Source organism: Archocentrus centrarchus, chromosome 21 (genome assembly GCF_007364275.1).
Source record: "Archocentrus centrarchus isolate MPI-CPG fArcCen1 chromosome 21, fArcCen1, whole genome shotgun sequence".
Taxonomy (NCBI): Eukaryota; Metazoa; Chordata; class Actinopteri; order Cichliformes; family Cichlidae; genus Archocentrus; species Archocentrus centrarchus.
The window spans coordinates 31,045,116-31,067,253 of NC_044366.1; the positions used below are offsets into that span (position 1 = coordinate 31,045,116).

At 41.3% G+C, this 22,138-nt stretch overlaps 1 protein-coding gene across 1 annotated transcript in view; it reads right to left on the reverse strand.

The window, feature by feature from the left end:
- htr2aa (5-hydroxytryptamine (serotonin) receptor 2A, genome duplicate a) overlaps nt 1-22,138 on the reverse strand; it is a 92,641-nt gene that overhangs the window by 19,709 nt on the left and 50,794 nt on the right. Inside the window, exon 2 of the mRNA XM_030757999.1 lies at nt 10,011-10,211. Coding sequence (XP_030613859.1) covers nt 10,011-10,211 — 201 coding nt within the window. The remainder of the gene's footprint in view (nt 1-10,010; nt 10,212-22,138) is intronic.

Genomic DNA, 22,138 nt, shown 5'->3' on the forward strand with positions numbered 1-22,138 from the left:
CAACAGTAATGTAACGTGTAGTATCACAAATTACTTTTACCAGGGAGCAATTAAGTAGCATAATGTATTAATTTTTTTAAAAAACTAACTCATTACTTTTTTGTTTAATGAGCCTTGAGATGAGCTTCAATTCACTCATTGTTTGTTTTTGACCTCAGTTGTTTTTCAGTGTGCAGTAGACTCTTATATATTTATACTACACTTCATTTTGACCACTAAATGTATAACAGCACAGTTATAGCAGTCAAACTTACCTCCAGCTTTGAGTACGTTCTATGACAGAGGAACACACACACACAGACATTACTACAACGACAGCAAGACTGCATGTACGTGTGTATATGTATATGCATGTATGTATGTGAATGTGTATGTATGTGTATCTATCTATCTTCTATTATTTTTTTCTGTTCTGTCCCCCCTTCTTTCCCTCTCTCTATCTCTCTTCTTCTCTTCCTTCCTGAGCCCCCCCCCCCCCCCCCCCCCCCCCGTAAACAAACTGAGCTGAAACTGGATCTCACAGAAATTACTCCCCTGCATCAGTTCATTCAGAATATACTGTAATACTGTAAATGGGGAGTGAATCCTAGCTGTTGTGCCGTGGACCTGGGCTAGGATGGAAGGCTGAATTCTCACTCAGCCACTCTGGCATGAGTCAGTCATTAGCAGCCACGGTGCAGACACATGGAGTTAATGAAGTGGAGGCAACAGGAAGCAAACGTAGACCTCTGGGCCATTCGGGAGCTCGGAGGCATTGGGTGAGGCTGACAACTCACTCAAAATAAATTAGTGCCTTTGTTTTTGGTCAATAAAGTTTGGAGACAACATAATGACTGGACAAAGGGTTATTTAGTATAATGAACAAAGCTGTAGGAGGGAAGTTGTCTCTTGTTTCAGTATTTGCATTAAAGTCTTTTTTTCCTCTCTGGTTGTATTTTTACTTTTTGATTTTTTTTCTCCACCCCACCTCCCCCCATGTGACTTTATCCACTGTGAAGTGCTGCTACTGAATTCATTCATTCCCAATTATTGCTTGAAATGTTTAATTTGACTTATTATAATGGTCCTGTCATATCAACAGACTGTGGATTTATTATTAATTTTAACAATATTTAGTTGTTGTAATCCGTCTTTTCCCTTCTTCCAGGGCAGCACAGTAGCACGGTAGTTAGCACTGTTGCCTCACAGCAAGAAGGTCCTTGGTTTGAATCCATCCAGCTGAGACCTTTCTGTGTGGAGTCTGTATGTTCTTCCCGTGTCTGTGTGGGTTCTCTCTGGGTACTCTGGCTTTCTCTCACAATCCAAAGACATGCAGTTAGTGGGGTTAGGTTAACTGCCCATATGTGTGAGAGTGAATGGTTGTCTGTCTTTCTGTGTTAGCTCTGCAACAGGGTGTCAACCTGTCCAGGATGTATCCTGCCTCTCGCCCTATGGTAGCAGACATGGACTCCAGCGAATTGGATAAGTGGAAGTAAATGGATGGATAGAACTTTCTGTTGTGGGGCCATTGAAACTTGTAGTTTTGGCATTATAAAAACAACTGTGGCCAGTTTCTTACAACTATTAGAACTATTGTGGCTTGAAAACACCTCATAACTCAGACTGGAAAGAAGGTTCTTTGAAAGTTCAGCACAAAGGGGTTAAAAATCCCATTTGCTGGCCTTGAAGGAGTATTTGGACACCTCAGCGTCACATGAAAATGTACAAACATCAAAGCAAATTTATTTTAAGAAAAGACTGCAAAAGTAAAACTGTCAAAAAAAAAAAATGATAAGAAAGACGTTTGTCAGATTTTAAATGACATCTAACAGTCGTGTTGCTAATGATCACAGTTACAGTTTTTTTTTTAATCCTTTAGCTTACACGAACACTTTTTAACACCTGGGCCTGGAAGCATCAGGAGCCTCCAGTTCATCCACACTACAGCATCAAGAAGCTGACATCTTTCATCACAGAGTCCCAGAGGATGCTCTTAGAGAGAGCTCTGTAAGATTCGCGGACTGGCTCGCTCGCACTGCTCTTTTGAGGTCTAGCCACAGATTTTTGATGGTGTTGAGGTTCGGAGAGGGCTGTGACACAACCGTCAGCTCGTGCCTGTTGAGCTAGTGGTGAAGTGAGTGTTTATCCTTCAGTTTTTTTCCACATTTCCAAATTCTTGCTCAACTAAATCTATTAAGAACGACCTTTGTGTGTTTTACCATCCAGTGTTGCAGTTTTGAAATCATCTGTAAGACCTTTATTTAGCACATCAAATGTCTTTTAGACACCTTCACAGCTAGAATGTTCAAGGATGTCGTACCCCTAATTAACACCTCCACGTTAGATCTGACCTTCATTGAATGGCACTGCACCAGGCTTTCTAAGTTGCTGATTGAAGTTGATTAAAACACCTGCTCCTGAACCAGGCGATTTAACAAACTGCAGATCTACGGCCAAACTTCCTTTTATTCTCACAATCCTTTAAATGTTGATCAAATCAATTATGCAACCATGTTTTTATTTGAAAGATTTAATCAGGGTTTAGAGGACATTACAGCACAGGAAGAGGACTGCAGGAAAACAAAATCAATATAGCTTTCAGTGTCTTAGATAATAGACTCGTCTTCATACTAGATCTTAGTGCTGCATTTGTCACCTCTGTTCACAACACTTGATTACAGAGCCTGGATAATGCTGTTGGCATTCAAGGAATGGATTTAAACATATTCATTAGAATGCATTTTGTTTACTCTTCCTCAAACCCTGGAGTTACAGCCTGTGCTAAAAACAATGCTTTTTACATTATAAATTAGATGGGAGCTTAATAACAGCCGTATTTCTGGACCACGACTACAATATTTTGATTTCATGTTTTCACTGTGACACATCATCTGTCTTTATGTGCAGACTATGGTACAGACATGCAGCAGAATAGACCCTGAGATCAATGAAATACATTAATGGAAGATAATTAATGGCCTTTTTGTCATTTTTTTAAAAGAGGTACACCATGAAAAGTACCTAAAAGGTATATATTTATAGTCAGACTGACGACTGTAGAAAGGCATTAGAAAAGCAGGCTAATAACCAAAACCATTAATGCATTCATAGTGTGTCTATTACTTCTACCAGCAGAAAGTCTAATGTCTTTCATGCTGATACTTGTATTTTACTTGTTTGAGGTTGGGATTTTTCATTAAAGTTCATCAAGATTCCTCCTCTTATCCATTTTGTTTAACTGCGGGTTGGAGTGTCGACAAAAAGGATTTTCAGATTTTCAGGTGTGTCAGATCTCTTTTTGGATGCTGTATTCACTGATAGAAGTAATACGTTGCAAAAAAAAATGATTCATCATTTTGCTGCATTTGTAAGAGCTCCAGCCACAAGGTCTGAAACTGGTCAGAGATAACATGATAGTTTTTCCAGTTGATGAACTAATAATTATGTCTAAGTCTTGTAAAGAACATAATCAGTGAATTATTAACACTCATTTCACACCGTCTCACTTGACGTAGCTTTCCATTTTTATAACTAATGTACAAGCACAAGAGGGTAACGCAGGTGGGACATTTTCCTCCTTTATCACGCTGACTCCCTTCCTGATTTTCAGATTCACTCATTATTTCATTCCTAATCGGCATTTTTTTAAGGGCAGACTTTTTTCACTGATTAGTTATAGTGTTGAATCTCAATTCTGACCCTCCCTAAAGACCCAAACTCACAGTTTGATTTGGCTGGAGCCCAGATGATGGAAAGAGAGCTTTTGGCAAACAAGATCCACAAGAAGTAAAAATTGCAAAAGGTTTCTGTAAGTGACTCTGTGGAAACATCACTAACCCTTTGGGAACTATGATGTCATTGCTGATGATAGCAACCGTGTGTGCACTTGCAGACATCCCACTGGTGGAGGCTACATCCCTGTCGTGGTCCTGGGCCTTGGACCAAGATCTTGAGCTTTGTGGGATTATATTCTAGCTCCGCATTGGTTTTGGTCTTCCCTTAATGATATTTCATATTCCCCTGGTGCTTCTGAGTTTCTTTGTTATTTGCTTCTTATAGATGACTTTAGATTTATTAGTTCCCTTTTGTGATCCTACGCTGTTCCCCCAGTCTTGACTCTATTGTTGTCGTTCTGTCGTTCCTTGTCAAGTTTGCATGTGTGATTCTGTCATCTATTTTGTTACTTCCTGTCTTACTTTGGTGGTCTCTTGTCTGTTGTGCTTCGTATATAGTTTAACTTCCTTCACTATTCCTGATTTGGTTGCACTATGTTTCCCACCTGTTTATCCCCTAGCCTCATTACCTTGTGTCTATATTGTGTGAGTCTCCCCTTACCCTTTATGTTGCCCCACACTGCTGTGTGCTCCTCTGTTCCTTGATTCCTCAGTTCCCAGTATCTAGTTTTCCTGGTCACACTGCCACATATGTTTTGGACTTTCTCATCAGTCAGGAACAAAGCTGGTTTTTGAGTTTAAGCTGCTTCCTGAGTCTTGTTGGGTTCAAAACCTGCCTGCCATGACAGAACGACATGACCATGGTCAATCTCAGTGGACTACGGTCTGTTTCCTTCACCAAAGAGAAGAGACAGTCCATTCTGGCCCAGCTAAACCATCTATTTTCAGCTAATCCGAGTTATGTGGATTGCCTGACTTATGCCTGACTTTTTCAAAGACTTTGTCTTGTCCACATGCTCGCTGCAGCTGGCCAGTCCTCTGCCGCTGCTACCCTTAGGCGACTCCTCATCAGTGCTGCTGCAGACACCCTGCTCTTTCGGTGGTAATTGTTCTGGTAGATGTTGTTTTGTTGAATCTATGTATACATTTTCTCTGTTTTTTTTTCCCATTCAAATTGACTACATTATGTAAGTGAATCTGAGCCTTCACATGCTGCTGTTGGTCTAATATACTGTGCCAACGCATCAGTATTTAGGTATGTAGCAGATCACAGACCCCAAATACAGACACCATACATTTAGGCAGTCAGACAGCAAAACAAAAGAGGCAATAGAGCAGGCGCTGAAGCAGAAATCGAGAAGCAAGCGAAAGGTCATTCAGAAGGAGAAATTTCATGAAAATCAACAAAAGGAAACACAAATATAAAATAAACAGCCATGAACAAGAACCAAGGATACTAAAAATCAGAGCATCAGTACAACTCATGATCCACCATCATAATTCACAGGTTATTGCCTGTAAAATGACAAATTCAACCTTAATCTGGATCTTAAGCACCGTTTGGGGGCAGACCTATTAGGTGATCATTATATGCGAGTTTGACTTAAATTTGTCCAATATTCTAGGAGAAGAAGTGATTCTTGTGAGTTGTGGACTGATGGATGATGGATGCCTCACCATTACATAAGATCATCAGTCCTTCGGTCATATGAGCTAATCACTACATTGTTCATCACTCACCGTTATGTTTGTTGTATCATTTTGGCATTTGTGTCCCTCTCCTGAGCAGAAGAGGGACACAAATGTGCTTGTACTGTCTGTTATCTTCCAAAATCAGGATAACTCAGTTACAGTAGGTCACTCAGGGAGTCCAACCACACAGACATAGCTGGAATGCTTCTTCCATCCATTAATTTGATAAAATCTATGGACCGGGCACACTGCCACTTGGAGAAAAATCTACTTTCTAACATTTCTCATTTTAATTAGTTTAGTATGAAAGCAGGCCAAGTAATGAGTAAAACAAAACAACTGGGACATGAAGGTGAAAAAGTGCAAATTTCAGCAACATCTGATGATGTTTTTCCACACTGCCAGTGAAATGTAATCAGGTGAAGCTGAGATATTTGTTCTCGTCTTCATGTTTCTTGTTTTTCTGCATAAATAATTAAAGCTAATATGCACTGCGCTCCCACCACCACTATGGCCGCAGGCCTTTGACTGCGGCCCCATCATTACATTTCCTGCTCATCTATGTCCATTGAACTGAAAAGCTGGAGACCAGCCAGGCTAGCAGAAGCCAATTATCAAGACTTGATTGTTCCCTGTCCTTCATAAAAAATTATATGAAGTCATAAGCATCTTGTGGAAAATTGCATCTTATGAGGAGTTGACTGCACGGCCTCTGTTTGTACTCTTTTTTTTTTTTGTGCGTTTGTATTCTCTCTCACGTAACTGCAGTTTATCTGTTTATGAACTCAGGTCTCTGACTTTGTGTGATCCAACTAAACTGTTACAAAAGAAATTTGGCCTTTCTTAAAGGTCCAATATTGTGTGTTGCAATTATCATGGGCACACATCAAATAAAATGTTTCATAACTGACCATAAAAAAGGAACATTTTGTTATTGTTACAGCCTTGCCTCTGTTATGAGAGCTGTGTGACTGTACAACTTTAACCACTGAGGCAAATCAAACACCTAAACATCCTCTGAGGGCCGTATGAATGATGCTCTGAGTCCAACAGTAAATATTTGAATAAATTAGTGAATATTTAATTTTCAATATAAATCTGCTGAAGACAGTGATGTCAGCTTATTAGATCTATAACTAACCTATGCCTTTCAATTCTAAAGTTTTACGCATCAGGACATAATAAAGATTCTAAAATTTAAATTTAAAAATGTAATTTTAAATACAATCTATAATAAACATGACATGTTTTTAAACAACAGTACATGACTGTAGAAAAGTTAGCAGTAATAACATGTAATTGTTCTCTATATGACTATCAGTCTCACATCATTGTGGAGGAATTTCAGCCGACTCTTCTTTACAACTTTGCTTTAGTTCATTGAGATTTGCAGGAATTGGATCGGGTTGAGATCTGAACTTTAACTTGACCATTCTTTTCTTTTTCTGGTGTAGATTTGCTGCTGTGTTTGAGGTCATTGCTCTGCTGCATGACCCAGTTTGGACCAAGCTTTAGCTGTTGGACAGACATCTTCACATTTGACTCTAGAATATTTTGGTATACAAAGTAGTTCTTGGTTAAATCAATGACTGCAAGGTGCCCAGGTGCTGTGGCTGCAAAACAAGTCCAAATCATCACCCCTCCACCACAGTGCTTGCTATGAGGTGTTTGTGCTGACATGCTATGTTGGGTTTTCTCCAAACATGGTGCTGTGCATTGTGGCCAAACATCTCCATTTTGGTCTTGTCTGTCCAAAGGACATTGCTCCAGAAGTCTGTTCAGAGTCAACTTTGCAAACCTAAGCTGTCCATCCCGTTCTTTTTAGAAGGAAGAGGCTTTCACAACAAATAATCCATACTTGTTCAGTTTTTTTCTAATTATACTGTCATGAGCATGTTAACAGAGGCCTGTAGAGTCTGAGATGCAGCTCTTTTATTTATTTATTTGGTTTTTTTGGGGTGGGGGGGTGGGGTGGGGTGTTGGAAGTTTCTCAGAGCAGCGCATGATCTGACCTTGGGATTAAATGCTGTGATGTCCACTCCTGGGAATCCTGTCTTGAATGTTTTCCACTTGTGAATAATCAGTCTCACTGTAGATGGATAGACCTCAGATTCTTTGGAAATGGTGGGCACCAGCAACTGCTTCTCTAGGCTTACTGCTGATGTATTTCCTCCTTCACAATGTGTTAACAGACTTCTGAATGCAGCAAACTGCTAAAATGTCTTTATAGAGGTGCTTAAACTTGCTGATGATCAGTTAATTAAGTAATTTGAGTAGCAGGACCTGGCTGCTACTTACCGTTTTAATTCCTATGGAAGTTGTAAGGATGGAATTAGTTTTTCACACACTGCTTCTGCATTTTTACTTAATTTTTGTTAAACAAATAATGACACAATATAACATGTCATGTGTTGGGTGGCTGTGGCTCAGGAGGCAGAGCAGGAAGCTTGGTGATTCGATCCCTGGCTGCTCCAGTCTGCATAAACCCCGAGTTGCTTCAGATGCATTCATCAGAGTGTGAATGTGTGCAAATGTTTGATAGAAAACACTTAGACATAGCAAAAAGTGCTTGTGTGAATGCATGGGTCAGTGGAGACATGTATAAAGTGCTTTGAATGCTCAAGTAGAAAAGTGCTATATAAGAACTAGTCCATTTACCATTTGTTGTTCATCTGAGGTTTTGAAGTAATTTTAAGACCTGCTAAATACATGTTTTTTTATGCTGTTCTGATACATAATACCCTAGAATTAAAAGATGATTTATTTTTACATGTACATGGATACATTTTTATAGACTTGCTTTTACGTGATTTCATCATATTTAATATTGTCTTTTATAGTTTGAGTTTTCTGTTTGAGTTTACTTCCTAAGTGTTCTACTGTTGCTTGTTTGTCAAAGCATTCTGAATTCAGATGCTACATACAAGTACAGTTTTTATTATTATATAGTGTATTAGTAGCTCATATGCATGACTCTTCTTTTTCTAGGTTTGTAGTGACTTATGCTAATGTCATGAGTAATTAAATAAATATATATATTTTTAATATTTACTTATATCAAATATAAAAATATTAAATGTTAGCATAAAAAAACCCCAACAAAGTCCAAGAGTCCTTATGAAAATGCACATATGGAGACCAAGGCTACAAAGAGTCACTGAGGCCTTATATCAGGCTTCCCTTTATTTTAGATTTGCTGTATTGGCACAGTTTTAAAACTTCAATGTACTGGCTCATTCCCATTAATGTCTCCACTGGGATGTGTGGCTGGGAAATGCTGGGGAAAACATTAGCCTCGTTATTACTGATGTGTTGTTTGTGAACAAGTCGACTCTAAGAGCTGAATCTTCAGCTCCTGCTCAGCTAAGAATCCATGCAAGCAGGGGCAGGACTTCATTTTGATAGACACACCATTTGGCCAATTGCTTACAACACACAAACCATACATAATTGCTAAATTCGGCTAAAATAGAAGGCTCTGAGTAATGCTAAATGAAGAGCCATTTGGAAGCCATAAGAGCTGGCTTTACTAAAGGAGTCGAACCAAAAGAGTCGAATCTTTAAAAAGAGCTGGACCTTCCATCACTACTCATTAGGTTCATTTCACCTTTTCTGTTCTTTAACGCATTCAATGAATGCGACCCCTTTAATAAGTGCCACTTTAGCCAAGACACACAAGATAGTTAGCCCACAGTCTATAAAAACAGAATAAGATACAAAGTGAGCTCAAACGTTCAAATAATAATCTTTGAAATGAAGCATGAAGCAGAGGTTTCAAAAACCTTATCTCGCTATGACAGGAGTCGGCCCTGATTCTTCAACTTTTGGAAATGTCCCAGTGCTCCAGACATCCAGGTTAATTTTTTTTGTCTCTGTAGAAACTGGTGAGGTCCAGATGTTGGTGAACTTATAGTGGGCTGTGGACATGTGGACATGGTTGGGTTCCAGTCACAAGGGGCTAGAGACCAGTTGGTTCATCATCCAGCAGCATCCAGAATTAGTTGTGGATTGTTAATTACTGCATTTCTTTGGTCATACCTGTCAAAAGTTTGGACACACTCAATGTGTGTGCTAACTGGTTTTGTATTCCTCTGTGTGATGCTTAATGCATACAGTACAAGCTAGGGAAGGCTTTTCTATAAGAAACCTCAAAAAAAAAAAGGTTTGGACACCTTCATGTTATGTTGTGTGAAGTTGCACTGACTTGGTTGAAAATGAGAACCAAGGAATCATAACATAAGCATTTGGACCCTGACATGAAGGATATTTATTTGCCTTGAAATAATCTATACTGAAAGCAATTCAAGGATTTTCAAACTGTGTTACAAAAGAATGTGCTTGGATTTTTATCTCTTATGTGATTCTGAACCACATAAATGTTATTTTGGTTAGATTTCAAAGTTTTATTCTTTCAGTTGTAAATCCATGTGAAGTGCAATATTGGTCCACCTGTGCCCCCCCCCCCCCCCCCCCCCCCATTTCTTGCCATCTCTCATTGCTTCCTTTTGCTAAATCTGAGCAGTTTCTTCTGCCAGTAAAGCAAATGCCCCACGCTCTCTTCCTATGATGTCCTTGTTGTTCACTGACCTACGACATGCTGCTATCAGTGCATTTCTGCATGTACAGGTAAATAGCTGGTGTTTGGATCTGCATGTGTGTACTTACCCACTGAAATGGTCCACACTGCCATGATCTTGATGCGGGCCTTGGTGTGAGAGTTGAAACGGCTGTGGTGGATTGGATTACGTATGGCGATGTATCTATCCAGAGAGATGGCACAGAGGTGCATGATGGATGCTGTGGAGAACAGGACGTCCAGGTAGATCCAGATGGGGCAAAGATCAGAAGGCAGGGGCCAGCCATAATCTGCAGAAGAGGGAATATTTGTTGAATCTGTGAAAACAGCTTTAATTGGATGAACACCTCTGCTTTGGCATGACTCTGCTGATGTTTGTAGCTTCCAGTATTCCAGATTATATCCTCCAACAGCCATCTCAAAGAGGTAATTTTATTGCTTTGTATCAAATCTGACAATTAAGATAAAGACAAATCTATGCTGACTGTTTGATAGTCACAATAATGTACCTTATTTATGCTAGTTGTAAAATGACATATTCTGTTGCTTTATTGATGAATACTTTTATGTTGGAAAGGTAAAACTGTGATTTTACCCAAGAGTTAGTCTTATTCAAAACCTGGAAATTTCAGAACACACCCATTATTGATAATATGCCATATCCCTTACAAAGTGTTTCAAAAACACTTAGAAATTATGCTTATATTTTTCAGTTTATTAATGTTTTAAAGCAACTTTAAATTATTAAAAGAAATCACCTTGATCCTTTGATCTTAACTGGGCTTAAAGTTGGTGCTTAAACAGTGATTCATTTATGGATTCATTGAGTTGAGGTACTTGAGACTAGTTCACAAAAGTCTGAAATAACAGTATTGCAGAGAGGAGAAAACACTGCGTAAGCTGTTGAAAACTACAAGGTTGAAAATAATGTCTAGCATTATTTCTGGCAGCCACCCCCACAGGCTTTCCATATATGGGTGTGGCAGGCTAGGGAGGTCCCAGATCAGAGCCCTATCTCCAAACAGGAATGACTGCAGATGAGTAACAATCCTATTTTGACTAAAGTGATCCTGACAGAACTGACATGAGAAGAAATCATAATACGAAATGAAACAATTTAATTGGCATATTTTTCTGTTCTCATGCAAGAATCCAATTTTGTGAAAATCATGAATGTTTCATAGCATGTCTTAGCAGTAGTGCAAAGTAACCCTCAAGAGAATGCTTATCCTTTTCACAAAGACCAATGAAATTCCCACGAGAGCTTGCATTTAAGGTAGTGGAACAAAGCCTAACCTGGTCATAACCTCATGGTTTTGCCTCTTCATGGCCAAATCCAGGTTAGAAATGGAAGTAGTTTTAGCCCAAACTGCTGCAGTGGACTTAAGAATAATGTAACATTGTAATGTACATAAAAGGATGTCGTGCTTCGGTGTCTTTACCAAGAAATATGCCCACAAGATGCCTTAAAAGGAGTGGTATGCTGTTGATAGGTTTCATTTGCCTACGCTTCTTAATAAAAGCAAGAAGTGTTTGAACATGAAATGTCCATTCTGTCAGTTATCTGCTACAATAGTAGGAAACTTTAAGTTTGGGAAAATAAGACAAACAGAAGAGTGATGTGGATGAGACAAGTATTAACGGCTCCACCCTGTGTCTGTAGTCATGGTGTAGTGTCACAGAACAGTGGACTGCCAGGTGCTGTTCGAAGGACTGTTTATTGTACTCCAGTGCAAGCTCCTTTTGAAACTGCTCTTGTTCCACAGAATGCACCACCAGAAAGCGTTAACTGAGCATGTGTATTGGCCTCCCAAGAACGTGTTTCTTATGCTTCAGAGTTGGACTCTGTGGTGACTGTGTGCAGTGCACCTGTGTGATTCTCCCCTAAGACTGCTGCTTCACCTGAGGCTTTCCCTGTGCCTCAGCACCCTGCACCCAATGGCTAGGGCCTAGCCAGCCCCTGCACCCATTCCTGATCCCAGGGTGGGAGTGGGCAGAGCACGGTCTGTCCCTGCACTCCTACCTATTCCTGGGGTGGGGGGCGGCCAAGGTCCAGCTCATCCCCGCACCCGTACCTGTCTCTAGGGTCCTGGGCAAAACTTCAGCCTCAGGAACCAGCAGCGGGCTCTGCCAAGCAGCGCCAATCATCAGAGGAAACGCCTGTGTGCTCAGGACAACTCCAGCCTGTGCATCCTGAGCTGCCAGAGCAAGAGCATCCTGCTCTGCCTGAGAGTCTAGAGACTGAGTTGCCTGCACCTGAACATGAACCCAAGGGTGTGCACCCGGAGGGTTCCAGTCACCTCCTCTGACGCTGGCCTCTAAAGGGTCTCCTTTGTTGCCAACCCCCAGAGGGCCTTTGTTGCTGTCGCAGGCCCCTAGCCATGCCACCAGAGGGTCTCTGTTGCCATTGTCAGTCTCCAGCCAAGCCAATGGAGGGGTTCCATTGCCTTTACCATTGTCAGCTTTCAGCAAAGCAATCGGAGGGGTTCCGCCAACCAAGTCGTCGGTCCCCAGAGGGACCCCATTGCCACCGACTCGCCCCAGAAGTGCGTTGTCTTTGTTGTTTGCCAACTGGTCGGCCCCTAGAGTTTCTTTGCCTCTGCCCCTGGCCACTCAGCTGGCCCCCTGAATGGCTTTGTTTCCATTGCTGGCCTCCCGGTCAGCCTCCAGAGCTTATCTGTCTCAGCCGTTGGCAATCCGGCCGGCCACTTAAGTTGCCTTGCTTCTCTATTTGGCTATGCCCCCAAGTCTTGCCCCTTGACCTGGGCAGCCTCCTGAACTGTTCCATCCTCCCTGTGTTGCTCCTTGGCTGGGCAGACCCCCTATTATTATTATGCAGTCTTGTACTCCCTGGTTTTCTGTTTTTCAGTTTTGCTTCCCCATCATTTAGTTCACCTGTTCTCCCTGGCTGTTTCCACTCTTCCCTCATTACCTCACGTGTATATATTGTCTGGGTCCTCAGTTCTTTGTTGTGTCATCGCCAGCTTTCCCTCACTGTGTGTTACCTTGCTCTGTGTTTCCGAGTTTGTGTATTTCTGGCTCCTGACCAGCTCAGTATTTATTTTTTATAGGTTTTTTTTTTGTCTCTGGAATCCTGCGCTGGGGTCCAATTCCTGTGCATAGCACAGCAGAAGGAGGGAGAAAGTTTTTGCCCCTGTCGATGAACCTCAGGCTCTCTAGCAATGTGGATGCTTTACTGGTATATTACTTTGAAGAATTAGCTGAGTAAACAGTTTGCATCTGTATCCTTACAAGCTTTATGTGCTGCTTGAAAGAATCAGATTGAGGATAAATGTGGCCAAAATTTGTTTCCTAAACAAGGTCTGTGGACTCAAACTCAGAGAGATAGGTGATGAGCTCAAACAGTAGAATGGTGCTCAGAGTGGAATTTCTGCTCTTTAACACAGAAAGCAGCCTGCTGATGTGGCTCGGGCATCTGACAGAAAGTTATGGAACCATGGGATATAATTATAAGAGTGAGAAAAAGCAGAAGCCATGACTCCACAGAATAAATCTAACTTTTGTTTAGTAACTCCTCATGTCTTAGTGGCATCCCAGCTTGATGTCCACTACAAATAGTTACAAATAAAGAGTGAGGACTAACAAGAAAAAAAAAAGTCTTATATGTACCTGAAAACTTTTGAATGTATTTCAAAGATCAGTTAAAAGGAGAGACGTCTCTCTTCTCTTTCATTATCTCAGGGAAACTTTCACATGAGGGGAGATGGTTTCATGATAACCAGTGACTTATTTCATAGGTCTTTGCAGCTGCTGTCTCTAATATGAATAGTAATGACATGCTGGGACAATATTTGTTTTTGCTCCAGACTGCAGATATGCTTTAATTTAACTTGCGTCTGGAACAAAAAAAAAAAAATTAGCTGTGCTACGATGGTGGTTTTCATGGACTCGCTGCGTGTTAGCCTCTAAAAAGCTAATCGCACAGTGACTGCAGTGATAAATGGAATGAGTCATACAGATGGGACGAGGCCGAAGGCTTTTAGACCCGCCTCAAACTGAGGATGCACTCCAGATATATCCACCACTGACTACACTGCAGGTGCACAAGCTGGAACCATATGCATCTACACACATGCACATATCTTCAAAAAAACCCACCCGCCCACGCACCCATATGCACCGACACACAACCACAGCATGTCTCCCTCATGGCCGTCGTGCTGCTCCTGTAGCAACCATTTCTAAATATAGCCCTCTAAATTGGCCCTGAAACTACTCAACTGCTGATGTAAATTATATTATATTATGAATATTATCATGAATGAAAGCAGATATGCTTTTTATGTTCTATACATCAAGGTTTATTTATAACGACTATTTCTAACACAAGGCAGTTCAAACAGCATAACACAGGCACAGGGCAGTGAAAATCACAGCTCTAAAATCAAAGAGAAATTAAATAAGAAATAGACACAAAAAAATAAAATAAAATCAGAGAGCAGAATAATATTATAAAACAATCCAGCGGGATTTGTTTTGTAAAGAAGCTGGAAAGATTACCATTTAATCTTTGTCACTGAAAGGATGAAAAAAGTTGTTAACATCTTAATTCTTTATCATTGGCCATTTTTGGGGTGTGATTAAACCCTGTACCAGCTGACACCAGGTGATAGCCAGAGTCCACCCTGGATAGGTCGCCAGTTCCATCCCACCGATCCCAAGACAACTAAAGACGGTGTTTTCTGGGCTAAAACATCACAGCCAGTCATGGTCTGTATTTAGCTACAAAATACTAACTGAAATTGAGTGAACTGAGTTGTCCAAATTTGGCCCGAATATCGTTTCTTTTTTTGAACCACATATGGCAATGTTGTGATGAAAACACGATTACATCACAGTCATCAAATTCCTTTTGAAAAGATGCTGAAAATAAAACCTTGCAAGAAATCTTGAAAAGTGAAAGGATGTCTTTTCAGGTCCTTGAAAGGACATAAGGACATCTGGTTCGCTGGGGTCTTTCTAGTTGCAGTTGTGAGGATGTGGGTGTGTTGAATGATTTGTCTGTCTCTCTGGGTTAGAACTACAGTATGATTCACTCTTAGTTGGATAAGTAGTGCAGAAAATGAATGGAAAGGATGTCCTTTCACTTTACAACTACATTTAGATCTAAAGTGTTGTTTCTAGATGGGTGAAAAGTCATTTTTCAGGTCAATGAAAAGGTGGCTTTCAATCTTTCGCTTTTCAACCAGATCTCAGTGTCGTTTAGAGTTCTGGTAAAATCTTTTCAACAAGATTTGGCTAAGTGTGATTAATAAAATTAACAACTATACAGAGCTTTGAGCTGTGGAAGCACTCAGAGGAAACCCACATATGCACAGGAAGACCCTAGCTGACCTACCTTCTCGTTGTGAGGTGGCAGGGCTAACTGATACAGCACAATCTCATCCACAATCTTATAATTAGCTGCCTCAGCTTTTCAAGTGTTCATTACCACAGCTGAATAGCTGACATTATGGTGAGCTACAGCCCTCATAAAATTTAAGCTTTAATCGATCTGCAGCCAGGCTCGCCTCCTAGTCTTTGCAAAGACCTCGAACCATGAGAAAATAAAGACTAAATGCATCTACCATGTCTGCTTTTTAAAGAGCTTTCAACAATGGCTTTAAGGATTTTATGCAAATATTTAAGGACAACTGAGACCTTAATTTTACATAATCATGAACAACAGAATGAGAAACCAGCTCATGATTGAAAAATCAGTTCATAATTGTGAACTTAACATCAGCCCATACAGGATATGCAGACAAAAAGTCCCTGTCAGTATTTGGGAGATTTTTGTGGCCAAGTTGTCACCACCTCCCCCAGGATCTCATCCCGAGGGTGTCAACAAAAATAGATCCATAGCTGAGGGGATTAGAGCCAGATCATCACGAGCACCATCGTATTCCAGATCATGATGGAGTATTTACACACCCTCCTCCTCCATCCTGATTCTCTGTTGTTCCCACCATGCGACAGGTGAGAGACAACCTGATCCAAGCTTTTATTATTTGGAAGGAGATGACTCATCCACGTTGCTCGATGTCACCATGGTCACCGCCAGACTCTCTGCTACCGCCTTTTTCCTCATCGTCGTCATCACTTTGCTGCTTTCCTCTTTTCCTGTAGATTTTTTTTTTCTAATAGCACTGCTAATGTCATCGCCTCTGTCTGATGGTCACGTTGAATAATCATTTTTGTCCTCTGCCTATAAATCCTTCTCTCTCTTTCTCCTTGTTTTACATTTGTGATTCTCTTGCTCTGTCAAGTGGGCCCATTATACTCCGCTGATCACAAACAGCTTTCTTCCCTCTCCTTTATGGCCTTCACTTCTCCTGCACTCGAGTTTCCCTTCAGACTCTGTTTATGTTTTATTATCTGTCCTGTGCTTCAGGTGGGCAGATTCTGCTTGTTTTCAGACAGATGAGATTTTAAGCAAATGAAAACAATTTCCAAATGAGAATTCAAGAGACACTTAGAAGGCAACATGAAAAGTTAGCAGCTTGCCTCAATCATTTAATGTTATCCCCTGAATACATGGTAAATGGACTAGTTCTTATATAGCGCTTTTCTACTCAGATATGAGCACTCAAAGCGCTTATACAACACGTTTTACATTTACCCATGCACACCCATTCATACAAGCACTTCCATGATTACTTAATTAAGCTAAGTGCTTTAGTTATCTAACATTCACTCACATTCATACTCCGACGGAACGGTCGGAGAGCAACTTGGGGTTAAGTATCTTGCCCAAGGATACATTGGCATGCAGCCCGCAGTAACCAGGAATTGAACCACTGACCTTCCGATCAGTAGGTGACCTGCTCTACCTACTGAGCTACAGCCACCCATACATGAATGCTTGAAGCTAATTTCATATAATCTATATCAATTTAATAGAATTTGACCTATTTGATTAATAGTCAGCCAAAACTGCCATTAGCAAGGATGTTTCTTTGCCCCATGACACAAGATCAGATGGACCTAGATTACAAATACATCTAAGGATGCTTCACCTTCATTCACCTTAAGTGAATGTAGCCTCGGCCAGAAGGAGTTGATGTCATCAGGTGGTAACTGCCGTTCATAGGGTGTTTCAACCCTTAGCCACAACACCCTCTCAATGGTGGGTTGGCAGTGGTGGCCAAATCACTGCCCATCTCCTCCTTCTGGTTTCCAGCTTGACTCCACTCTCTCACTTCATAACCAACAAGAGGCTCCTTCGGCTGCCTGCCCCATCCTGTGAACTGCTACAGTAGTTGCTTCTCTCCCTCCCTGTCACTCCAATGGCTGTGAGCAGTCTCCATAGTGACTGGGTGGGGAATCCTCTACAGCCAACCTCAACTGGGAACAGCCACGCCTGCCATCCTTTCCTCCTGCAGTCATGCAGAAGGTCTTGGTATTTGGTGCTCTTCCTTTCAAAGGCCTGTTTGCGCCTCTGTTCCCAGGGACTGTAAGTTCTATGAGGATGATGTTTTTTGCTTCTTCCGACCACAGTACCACATCCGGCCTCAGGGTTGTCTGGACAACCTGGAGGAACTGCAACCTGATTCCCAAGTTGACCTTCATTTCCCAGGCTTGGGCCTTTTGTAGCAGACTGTTTCTTGTTATTGCTGTGGTTGGTGGATTTCCCCCCTCCCTTACAAACTGGATTAATGTTGTTTTTCTGGGGTGGTTGGCATTTCCTGCTTCTCTCCCTCTTAAAGATGTTAGCGAGCGTTGTGAGCACCTTGTCATGGCGCCACCTGTACCTTCCTAGGGCGAGTGCTGTTTTACACCTGGACAGGATGTACGCCATGGTGCCCCTTTCCCCACAAAGCTTGCACAATGGGTCCTCTCCCATGCCCCACTTACACAAGTTTACTGGAGTTGGGAGTGAGTCAAACACAGATCTCAGCAGGAAGGAGATGCGAAATAGCTCCAGTCCCCACAGGTCCACCCAAGTGATCTTCCTCTTGGGGAGGTCCCATTCAGTCCAGGCTCCTTGGGGAAGCTAATGCCACTGCCCGTGATCTTCTTTCTTCTTCTTCCAGGTTCTGTACCTCCTCCTGAATCATGGCTCTTTTGCCACTTGTTTCTGTCTTCCCCCACTGTTGGAAATGGGAAGTTCCAAGGCCCTGTCTTCTTAGGCATGATACTCCAATAATGTCACATTGCTTCAGCATGCTTTTGGCTTGTGCAACAGATGAGTCAGCTGCCCACTTGCATCCTGATCTTGTCTGACTTGTTCATCCTGGGAGTCTCTGAATGTCATTACGACTCTGCACTTTGCAACCTTAAATTCCTCGACCACAGATGACAGAGAAAGTTGAAGCTCCCCTGATAGAGGCCTACTGCAGTGAAGCTTGGAGGGATTCCCAACCATTTCCGGAGGTACTTATTGATCTTCTTCTCCGCTTGTTCTACGTTTGTCATAGGAACTTCATACACAGTTAGCAGCCACATGAGTCTTGGCAACAGTCCATGTTGGCAAAGCCATGCTTTAAATTTCCACAGGAGTCCTGATTTTTCCTCAGCCATTCCTCCATCTGCTTTTCTGTCCTGGCACTGTTGTTCCTGTTAGTAAGTGACTCATCAAATCACTTTCTGAGGCACTTAATTGGGATCTCCTCTATTGAGGAAACTGCCTTCCCGTGCACATGCAGCTTGAACCTGTTGGTCAGTTTCCCATTCCTGATCACCATTCTCCTGGAATTTTTTGATTTAAACTTCATTCTGGCCCATGTTGCCTCATGGTCCAGAGCAGCTAACACCCACCTTGCCTCCACATGGGTTGTGGTCATCGCAGTAAGGTTGTCCACGTAACCTCTTATTGGGGGTTGTTGAATGCCTGACTCCATTTTTGGACCTTGGGCTTTGTTCTTTGCAGCTGTTATTCTGGAGGTTCATTCCTATGATGTAGAGGATCATGGGAATGTAAGGTAAGTCCTGAAGAGTCCGCTGAATGCGAAGAACAAGATCTGGACAATCAACACCCTGCCAGTCATCAGCTGCCCTGCTGGGATAATAAGCTCGCCAAAGGAGGAGATAGAAGCCACTGATGTCAAGACAAGAAAGCTCCTTACCATGCATGAAGGTTTTCACCCCAAATCCAGCACCCTGAGACTGTACGCTAAGTGGAAGGAAGGAGGCTGAGAGCTAGTGAGTGTCAGAGCCACTATCCTGGAGGAAACAACAAAGATCCATGATTACATCAGGAAGATGGCCACAAAGGATCACGTGCTTAGTGAGTACCTCAGGTAACAGAAACCCGAGAAAGAAGAGGAGGAAGAACAGGAAGCATCGTGAAAGAGTACACAATGCACAGTATGTGATCCAAATGCTGAAAATAACCATACACACTGGGAGTTTCTCACTTTCAGCATGTTTACATGTTGACATATGACACTGATTGACCTAGCCAACTGTAATTAATCTATATAAATGGATGGCTATAAGATGAACAGCTAAAATGGTGTTAAGTTATAACACCTGCTGCTATTTACCTTAAACCAGTTCATTTAAAAAAAAAAAATCTCATTTGTCTCGGTTGCATCTTTCAAACAACCATTCCTGCACACAGCTGAGTTTTTCACCAGCAACAATGCCCAGTGGGAGAAAGAAGTTGAAGAGATGATATAAATGAGTGTCTCTGCAAGACAGTCATTTATATCATCTATATAATAATAATAATAGTAATAGTAATATAGAAATGTTATGGTCAACAATATTGAACACTGCACTGAGGTCTAACAGAGATGAGTCCACTGTCAGAGGCTGTAAGGAGATCATTTGTAACCTTCACTAATGCTGTTTCTGTACTGTGATGAATTCTGAAACCTGACTGAAACTCTTCAAATAAACCGTTCCTCTGCAGATGATCAGTTAGCTGTTTTACAACTACTCTTTCAAGAATCTTTGAGAGAAAAGGAAGGTTGGAGATTGGCCTATAATTATCTAAGACAGCAGGGTCAAGTGATGATTTTTTAAGTAATGGTTTACCTACTGCCACCTTGAAAGCCTGTGATACATAACCCATTAATAGAAATAGATTGATCATATTTAAGATTGAATCATTAATTAATGGTAGGATGTCTTTGAGCAGTCTTGTAGGAATGGGGTCTAATAGACACGTTGATGGTTTGGAGGAAGTAATTATTGAAGTTAACTCAGAAAGATCAATCAGAGAGACTACATAAATATATAATGGCTCCCATTAAGCACTAACTTCTAAAAAATCAATCCAGCAGTCGGAGATATTTTCTAGTTTTCTCTCATCTGATGATGATGGATCAGTGCCACCCTTCTGCAGACACACACTTGAATTTCAAAGTGGGGCAGAAGTCTGGACATTAACCAGTATGCATGCATTATGAATCTTATAATAATGATACTAATTTAATGCATCATTGGGGAAATGAAATGTTAAAAAAAATGCTATTGCTGTACACTTGGACCATACTTGTTCCCATCATCATCCATTGGCATAACCTTACCCTACCGTTTTATCCCACTTGAATAGCCCATCTTCCCAAATTTGACTTCAGATGGCAGCAATCCAGTTAGTTGATCCCAGTTTGCCAAAAAAAAAAAAAAACAGTGTTTAACAAAAAGAATGTGCATTCTCACAATTATACAGCAGTTACACAGAGTGATGCTTCTTTTAAACAATCAGAATAGACACATACAGTACAGCTAATATGAACTGCCAGTGGTGATATTTGTCATTTGAAATGATCAACACTCCCCAAATGAGGAACTGCGTTCCCATTGTGTACTCTGGCTTTATGAATGTTTCAAACCAAATCAATGTGCAAATTAATCTTTCACACTAACCTGCAGTGAAATACATACCAGGACCTACAACTAGTAAACTTCATTTGTTTCCTATTTGTAAATTGATTTGCTTTACTTTCATTCACTGTTTATAATTGTTTTCCTTTGCTGTCTGAGGTTTAGGCAGTTACCTGCTTAACTTTAAGGGAAGATGGTAGTTTGGGTTAAAATACGCCAATTCACACCACAAACCCTTTCTGCTAAAAAAATTAGGCTGAAGGGTGTGTTTTTGGTGCAGTTCCAAGCTTGCTTATGTGAAAGAGCTAGAAACCAGTTCCACTACTGCTGTGACTGCTGCATCATGACACCCACACCAAAGGACACATTGTGCGTTCCTATCAGACGCCAGAGGCTCTGACAAAGTGCCCCTACGTGGTGCCCCGGTACTGAGCACAGGCTGCTGCAGTGTGGAAACCTGCTGTGATTGCACAGAGCTGGTTTGTGTTGTTATTTTGATAAGACATAGATTTTTTAACACATCGTGTATACAGAGATATGAAAAGGCCTCTATCGTGTCTTAAAATGTTCTCACAAGGGGAATCACTCCCGTTTTGCAAAGCATTTTCGTAAGTGGGGCTGAATAAGCTAACGGTGCTTCCAAACAATTTAATTTGATGAGTCATTAAACATGTACTCAACTGTTTTCTAAGTAAGTACTGAATGTGATAATTAAACAGTTTAAAGTTTAGCTGGCAAATGTACACTCAGTGAATGAATTACACTCAGTGGGGAACAAAGGAAAGTTGTATTCAGATAAATCTCAGGAAACAGTGTTTTTCCCTCAAAAACAGATGGAAAGGGGCAGTATGTCTTATAAATGGCCCAATATCTCTACATGTACATCGCCACAAGATGAACTGAATTAAAGGGCTGTACAGACAGGAGAAAACAAGGTAACATTAGATGGATACAACTTGCTTGTTGGATCCTGTGTTCGCTCTTTAAACAAGGATGTTGTTTTGTGGCTTATCCTCCATTCTCACTTTCCCACAGAGCAACACAGAGACAGTCCCTCTCAGGGACCGACAAAGTATTACATTATTACCGGCTCTATAACTTCTGATAGCAATGACCTGGAACCACATTAAATTATCCCTCTCTGAGAGAATTCCCCGCATGCACCTCAAAAAAAAAGAGAGGGTAACAAAAAAATAAAAAAAATTCTCTCAGGACCTGCTGAGGGGCAGCTGTTTGCTGCCATTCCTGCTGAGGCACAGAGAGCTGTCCTAATGAAACCGCTGCCGCCGCGTTATACCTGGCTTGTTCGGGTATTGTCACCCCACCCTTCTTCTCAAAGAGCCGCCTGTAGTTTGATGTTGCTGTTTCCCCAGCTTGTAAAGGCTCAACTGCTTCAGAGGTGTCAGACCACAGGAGAATGGCTGCAACTGTGACATTATTT